General features: G+C 44.3%; 1 protein-coding gene across 3 annotated transcripts in view; it reads left to right on the top strand.

The window, feature by feature from the left end:
* Window positions 1–8,521, top strand: part of AGBL4 (AGBL carboxypeptidase 4) — a 1,130,159-nt gene that overhangs the window by 1,076,931 nt on the left and 44,707 nt on the right. For all 3 annotated transcript variants that reach the window (XM_019656526.1, XM_019656525.1, XM_019656524.1), the window contains exon 11: window positions 3,038–3,200. In XM_019656526.1, coding sequence (XP_019512071.1) covers window positions 3,038–3,200 — 163 coding nt within the window. The remainder of the gene's footprint in view (window positions 1–3,037; window positions 3,201–8,521) is intronic.

Here is an 8,521-nt window from a genome sequence, read left to right as displayed (position 1 = left end):
TTGTTGTTGTGAAATGATAAATTCCTGAGGACTTTAGACCACTCTTCGGCAAACGCTATTTACATTTTACTGTCCTGCCAAGTAATAAATATGTCATGTTCAAAAGATAGATGATAGATAGATAGACAGATTAGATTAGATAGATAAATAGATAGATAGATAAACTGGAATCATAAAACAACCCAGATTTGGTGGCCTTTGTTTGTGGTCTGGTTTTAAGCCAAAAAAAAAAAATAGCTCATAGACATAATAGATGAGAAAAATATTGTCAATGGAGACCTTGGGTCCTGAGCAAACTGGTTTCCACACAGGCTTACAGCTGTGGCCACCTGAAAATCAGAGCCAGCCCATGAAGAGGAGAAAGAACTGTGAACTATGTAACAGGCACATTGAGCAAGCAGTACTTACCGGGTACAATTATAAAAAAATTTTTTTTTGGTTTCCCATTGATCCTACATATAGATGGATATAGATTATATATCTAGATCTAGAGATGTAAAAGCCCTGGCAGGCCCCATGACTTTCTAATCACTCTCAGGAAATTAAAAGTTTTCTGATTCATTCTGGGCATAAAACAGTCTCAGTTTAGCAATGAGTACGTCTGGTTCAATCAAAGCCATTGAACCTCTTCAAAGTAAAAACCTCCCCATCTTCTAGCTCAGGACTGTCTCAAACTGGCTGCTCGAGGTGACTTTTGTTTCGGGACTTGACTTCCAGCATTTCCCCCATCTGACTAACCCCAGATTCTTACCCCTGCAAGGTTGACCAGGATGAGGGAGCAGAGGAAAGAGGCAGGAGGGGTCTTAGGTGACTGGTACTCTGATGAGACAGCATGGACGATTCCTTGTAAGCTTCTTCAGACACACCTGTCCCAGGGCTGGAGATCTGCTGATGTGAGCAAGTGCCTCTGCTCAGACTGGTTGTTTATGGTTCCTTCCTCAGTCCCTGGTGATCTGGTGGCTCCCCTCTGTTGGGGCACTACCCCCCTCCAGTGGCCTTCTTATCTGAAGGTGAGCTAAAGGTTGCAGGACAGGTTGTCTGATTTCCTTTTCTAAGTCCTGCATGGTGATTTCATACCTCACTTTAAAATGTGGCTACTGTAGTTAGGGAGACCACTTCATAGTCGGTGTAGAGGCCTGACCACCGCACTGTATTTCTGAAGCTGATGTTGAATAATATTGTATGTCAACTATAATTATATATACATATAGTCATGGGACATGACNTCCAGTCTCAGTCTCCCCTCTTCTCTGATTCTCAGTGCCAAACTCTAAAACGAGAGTTGGAGTTTACTACGTGGACTTCAGCGGTCCTTCCAAATTTGACATTCTATGATTTTCTGATCCTTTCCTTTACCTACACACACACACACACACACACACACACACACACACACACACACACACACACACACGGTTCTCTGTTTCATTCCATGTCTGTCTTGTAGTGCTGTTTTTTGCTCCTTCTTCCACTTCCTCTATTCCTTCTTCTCTTACATCTTGCTGAATACGACACACATTCTCTTAGTAAAACCACAATCTCTTTGTTTACGTAGATCTCCATGGGCGAGCATAGACGCCCTTTTAAACTCAAGTGAACTGACCTTTACAACTCTGTGAAGGAGATGTTATTATCACCTCCACTTTACAGATGAGGAAACGGAGACTGAGACGAATAAAGCAAGTTGTCTCACATCTCATATTTTGAATAGAGGACTTGAGACACTGACTTGCTTGCTCCTTCCTCTCTCTCTCTCTACTGTGATGGGTGCGGTAGACACCCTAGAAGAAGCATCCGTGGTCCCTCCTCTGGTTATGCTGGACATGAGATCAGCTGTCCCTAATGGAGGGGGAGCATTGTGAAGAAGCGTCGGGGTTTCTGGAGTCACTTAGTCCTGGGTTCAAATCTGTGCTGTATCATTTCCTTGCTCCAGCTCAGTGAGCCTCAGTTTCCTCACCGTAGAGAGGCAGAATTATAACACCTACACCAAGAGATTATTTTGAGTATTTGTTTTCTATTAAATTTATTGGGGTAATATCGGTTAATAACATTATATAAATTTCAGGTGTACGACTTTATAATGTAACATTTGTAGACTCTATTGTGTGCCCACCATCCAAAGTCCAGTCTCCTTTCATCACCATGTATTTGACCCCCTTTACCCTCCTTGTCCTCCCCACCCCTCTTGCCCTCTGGTAATCACCATTCTGTTGTCTGTATCTATGAGTTTGTTTTCTTTTTCATGTGCTGCTTTTTGTTTTATCATCCACATATGAATAAAATCATATGATTCTTGTCCTTTTCTATCTGGCTTATTTCACCTAGCATGATACTTTCAAAGCCCATCCATGTTGTCACATATGGCAATATTTCATCTTTTTCATGGCTCAGTATGTACCATATCTTTATCCAATCACTTGTCGAAAGATTCTTGAGATGTTTCCATGTCTTGGCCACTGTGAATAATGCTGCAATGAACATAGGAGTACATATATCTCTATGAATAAGTGTTTTCAAAATTTCCAGGTGGATACCCAGAAGAGGAATTTCTGATAGCACTATGAATATATGATAGCTCTATTCTTAATTTTTTGAGGAACCTCTATATTGTTTTCCATAGTGGCTGAGCCGATTTACAATCCCAAGGGGATATTTTGAAGCCTAAATGAAATACTGCAGGCCACATGGAAATAAAACAATATGATTAAATTGAAAGCACTGCCCAAATTTTAGTTCTGATTATCATCACAACATAACTGCTTCTTGTTCTGTATCTACTGTTCCTTGCTCCATCTGTCCCATTCAAATCTTCACAAATATTTATTAAATGGCAGTTACTGTGTCCAAGAACTCTGCTAGATGCTTTTATTTAATTATGCTTATTTAATCAGTCCTCATAATACTCCTGTGATGTGCGATTAATATCCCACTTTTCAGATGAGGAAACTGAGGTCCAAAGGTATTGTAAGATGTGCTCAAAATCGGATGGCCAGCAGTACCCGGCCCTGATTCCCTCCTCCCTATCTGTCTTTCGTAGTCCAGCACATCCTTCAACCGGGATGCCGTGAAAGCAGGCACTGGCCGTCGTTTCCTCGGTGGGCTCCTGGACCATACTTCCTATTGCTATACCCTAGAGGTCTCCTTCTACAGCTACATCATTGGGGGCACCACAGCCGCTGTGCCCTACACCGAGGAAGCCTGTATCCTTGGGAGGTCCCCACCAAGCCGTGGGTCAGCCCATTTCCCGCTGACAGTATCCAGGTATGGCAGGATTCACTAGGCAGGCCGGGAATTTTGTCTCCAGCACAGGTGAGAGGTGAAACTCTAGGGTGAACATGGAGGTGGCTGGCTCTGCTGGTGGCATCTCTGGATTGTCCTGTTTCCCCCTTGCCCTCCAATGGACACCCCTCTCCCACCTGCCTCTGCTTTGCTTCAAGTCTTCCTCAGGCACCTGGACCCAGGCCTCCCCTTACCTTATGCTGCTCCCATCTCTCTCTCCCCTCCGCTCCCTAAGGGGGAAGTGAGTCTGCTGGTGTGTAAGGTATGTAAGTACACAGGCTGGATGAACATCCCTAGGGCTGCTGAGGAAGACCCTGATGGTCTTGACTCCTCCTCTAACCCCAAACATGTAAAACTCTTTCTCTTTTCATCTTCCATCATTTTGTGCTCTTTCTTTCTCACGTTCTCTTCTCTCTGCTCACTATGTTTCCCTTTACTTGTTTTTTCTCCCCTTGTCCCCCTCCTTCTATCTCTCGCTCCACTCCTATCTTGTGTGTTTCTCTCCCTACTTCTTATGTCCCCTCCTCCACCTTCCCTGTCTTCCCTCCTCTTTCATCCCCCTCTCTTCTCTTCCTCTCTCCTTTGCCCCCGCCCTGTCTCCCCTCTCATCCTCCACACACCTCTCTCTTTGCATTCCTTCTGCCAAATCACTTTTTCTTTTCGCTTCCTCACACAACGTCTCCCCAAACCCCCAAGCGTGTCATGATGAAATTAGAGGTTACTTTCTAGCGTGCCTGATTTTTAGGGGTTATTGGGTACTTCTAGTTTCCTGAGTGTTGATTTTAATTTCAAGGTCAAGATTGTCACACTTTCTGCTTTCCTTTATCTGTTTGTTTTTGGGTCGATCCATTTCTTCTTTCATATTACTTAGCTTTCCTAGAGAAAAAATTATAGTTGACGGAGGAAAAAGGAGAAGGCTAAAATTAACTGTGTGCAAATTCTCTCTTCCCAGAGGTGGAAGTGCTGTTTTTAGCCTTTACTCAACCTTTGGTGAGTGTTTATGGAGTTCCTACCATACTCTGTGCAGGAAAACATCCTTTCTGGTTGTGGCATGACTTAGGACTAGTCCACTCAGTCAGTTGCAGCCTAGTTGCTCTGGAGGGTCCAGTCACCTAGCTGGGAACACGGGAGGCGGGGCAACAGCCCCAAAGTGAGGGGTGAGCAGTAGGTAAGCCATGTGTTAGAGCAATGTTGCAAACCCAGCAGAACACTGAAGTGATCACGAGAAGAGCCAAGGGTCCCCTCTTCACAGTCACCAAGGCTGAGGCAATCATCTTAAAGTCTGCTTTAATAACTACCTTGCTGAGCAAGGCCAAGGGAGTAGTAGGCTCTGCCCATAGGAGAGGACCCTTGGTTTCCAAAGTGCTGACCATCTATTATGTGCCACGCTGCCGACTCCACCCAAACACACACACACACACACACACACACACACACAATGATGTGTAGCCCATGACTTCTCTAGGATCTCCCAACTTCTGTAATACATGCACAAGTCGCATTCCACATTGCCACCGCTTTGCTCTTCCACGATAGTATGGAAAAGAAGGCAGAGCGCTTGGATGAAGAATTTGAGAGTGTGTACCAAAGGAGATTCTGCAACCCCTATTCACAGTGAGATGTGTGTTTACCCAGAGGAGGCCTACCCAGTTTGTGGTTGGCTTCTGATGGCAAATTTAATGGGTCCTCCTACCCATTCTCAGCACCTCTGACATGCTTTTACGTTGGAAATAAATGTTTCTTAGTAGAATGCCATCCTGCCCAAGGCCCATGGTTTTCTCCCCTCAGTGCCCAATCCTCATTTATCACAAGTAAACACACCATTAATATATACAGGAATCATACTAAGCATCCAGATGAAAATACTGAACAAGGAAGCATGGTTTCTGACTTATAGAGCTTTCAGGCTACATGTGGAGACAGAAAAGGAAAGAGGCAATTATAATATACCATATTTCCCCATGTATAAGATGCTCCCATGTATAAGATGCACCTTAGTTTTGGGGCCTGAAATTTGAAAAAAATTTATTACATAAAGTTATTGAACTCAAGTTTTATTCATCATAAAATTCATACAACCATCACTTGCAGGAAATGCAAGTAAAAAATCTACAACCACTGTATAAGACACACCCAGTTTTTAGACCCCAAAATTTTCAAAAAAGGGTGTATCTTATACATGGGGAAATATGGTAATATGTATGGTAAGTCCTGTGGTGGAAGATTTCCAGAGGGCCATGGAAAACCTTCATTTAATAAGTATATTTTGAGTGTCTACCATAAGCCAGGTAAAGTTCTAGGCATAGGGAATGTAGCAGTGAACATATTATAGACAAAAATGTCTTCACATGGCGATAGGAGGAGAATTCAACACAGTACTGGCAGATCAGGGAAGTCTTCCCAGTGGAAGTGACATCCAAGCTGAGTTTTTAAGACTGAATAGAAATTAGCCAGATTGGGCCAGGGTGGGTTGTTGAAGGGAGGACTTTGCAGACAAGAGGGGAGGAAGGCAGGTGTGCTGCGGGAGCTGTACGTGGTCCAGTATGGCTGAAGGACTGCAGATGCAAGAGATGAGATGGGAATGGCCAGCTGTGAGGAATTTGAACTTGAATATGAAAGCAATGGAGAGCAACAGAAGGTCTCTTCATGGTGGAAAGCCACTCTGGCTGTAGTGGGAAAAATAGGTTGGAGGAACCAAGACTGTAATCAGGGACATGCACTAGGAGGCCGTTATGACCATCCAGATGCGAATTGTTCAGGCCTAGACTTTGGTGCTGCTGTGGAGTATTTAGAACGTGGAACTGAGAAGCCTTGGTGAGTGATTGGTTGGGGGTGTCGGTGGGGAACGGGAGCGAGTGATGGGAAGGAGTTAAGGGTGAGCAGGGAGGCTGCACATGAGCTGAGCAGCCATGGTCCTGCTGGAGCCACCCCGCCTTGTTCTGTCATCCAGGCCATGAGAAGGAGGACCAGGCCAGCTCAGCTAATTCAGCACACACCAGTGATTTAACCTGGCTCCTCTTTGAAGTGCACTTTTTCAAACCTTCATGTCCTAACAGAGGGAGACTTCAGGCAGACAGATTGTGATCTTTGTTGACTGCTGACTCCGTGTCCTAATCAGAAAGAGAAATTACATGGTCTGATGGGAATGGCAATGCAGTCTGGAAGGAAGTGTCCTCTAGACTGGGAGTCAGGGGAGCTGGATCCTGGTGACAGCACCAGCATCATCCCCGAGAGCGCCCTTCAGCGAGTCCTCTAACCTGGCCAAGGTGAGCACCATCACCTTCAGGAAGGGACCGAGGACTTTCTGCTTCCCCAGCCCCTGCTTTGGGAATTAAATAGAGATACTCAAGAAAAATTAAGAAGTTATGCAAAGAGTACAGACTTTGAATTCAGACAAACTTGGGTTTGAATCCTGGCTGGGCCACTTACTAGATGCGTCACATTGGCAAGTTACATAACTTCAGTGAGCTCCCTGTTCTCATCTGTAATAAGACATAATAACATTTAACCTCACTGAGCTGCAATGAGGTTAGATGAAATAATGTATATGTGTGTGCACTGTTAAATTTTAAAAGTTAAGTGACTATTGGTTAAAACGTTGAAAAGATTTATGGGACAGTTAATGAGGACCAGCATTTATGTTAAAGAAAGTAGCCAGCGCTGTTAAAACAAGAGGCCAGTGGCTGTGCTGGTAGGGTTCATGGGACAAAGGACGTTGGTGGAGTCACCACAATGCAGGACCTTGACCTCAGAGCGCCAACTGGCTCACACAGTGGGGGTGTGCAGTTCCCATGATTGGTTTTTTTTATGCCTGTCATCCAGAGTAGCCCACTTCCAGCATCAGGATACACGGAGGCCAAATTAGTTATCCAGAGGGCGCTGGATACCTGTAAGACCAGGGAAGGCCTTGGGAGGCAGGGAATCCTGCGGGATATTACACCCAGGCCCACCATAGTATTTACCTCCTCGCCCACCAGAACATATGTGTCTGTCAATTTCATTTTTCTCCCTGGAAAAATGCCAGCTAAATATTACCAGAGTCTTGCTTCCTGGCTTCCCTTCTTCATGACATCAGGAAAATATAGCAGTAGACACAGTCTCAGATGCTCCCCTAGCTGTGTGACCTTGATCTGGCTGTCTCACCACTCTGAGCCTGTTTCCCTATTTGGAAAATAAAAATAAAAATAATACGCAGGGTTATTGAGAGAGTGAAATGATAGGTATTCAACAAATGTTGCTTCTGTCCCCATGTAGCCTGCAAGGTTTTCCTTCAATTGATTGAGTCTTTTACCAGAAGATCTGTCTTGGAAGCCAGCAACTGGGGGTTTGAATCCTGACTCCACCACGATTGCTAGGTGGCCGCAAGCAAGCCATGTCCCTTCTCCCAGGCTCAGTGTCTGATACTTGCTACCTGTCAGAGTTGTTGTGAAATGAAATTATGTGTGGACTTGATCTCTATTCTGGCCCCTTCCAGCTCTGATATCCTAAGATTTTTCTGAGTCTAAAATCTAAAATTATATAATTCCATGCTGAGATGAGTATATGATATCAAGAATCCACCATTCTTTCTTTAGCGAGTCTTAAGATTGAGTGTAATTCCATGAGCATAAGAATTTCCAATCTAATAGAGAAAATCAGTGTAAAAGCATCCTAGAAAGCTGATCAGGCCAAACTGACAGCCACTCTTATTCTTCTAGTTCAGGGGTTCTTAACTGAGGGGTCTATGGATGAGCTTCAAGAAGACCTCATGAACCGTCTAAAATACATGCAAAACTGGGAGTAAAGATGTGGAGTTCATTTTCTGGGAGAAAAATGTATGGCCTTAAACAGAATTTAGAAGGAGACTATCCTTTGAGGCTTCCATCCCAGCTGCTGGCCTCTGTCTCTGCCGTAGTAGGAATACAGCTCTGGTGTCGGAGTCCTGGCTGTGAGTTCGGCTTTACGTCCTTCTAGACGAGGACGCTAACCCAGTTATTTAACCGCTCTGAACCTCAGTTTTTTCATCTGTAAAGTGAGGGAATGAATGATTTTTTTGCTTCTCAGGGCTGTTTTGAGGGTTACATAGGAAGATGCAGATAAATCACTGGGCACACTCAGGCCATTTAATATCAATTCCCTTGCCCTCCCTTCCGGTTTGTTGTTTTTTGTTGTTGTTGTGAAATGATAAATTCCTGAGGACTTTAGACCACTCTTCGGCAAACGCTATTTACATTTTACTGTCCTGCCAAGTAATAAATATGTC

Source organism: Hipposideros armiger, unplaced genomic scaffold, assembly GCF_001890085.2.
Source record: "Hipposideros armiger isolate ML-2016 unplaced genomic scaffold, ASM189008v1 scaffold_261, whole genome shotgun sequence".
Lineage (NCBI taxonomy): Eukaryota > Metazoa > Chordata > Mammalia > Chiroptera > Hipposideridae > Hipposideros > Hipposideros armiger.
Note: the sequence above shows the minus strand (reverse complement) of the source record. Positions and strands in the feature narration are given on the sequence as shown.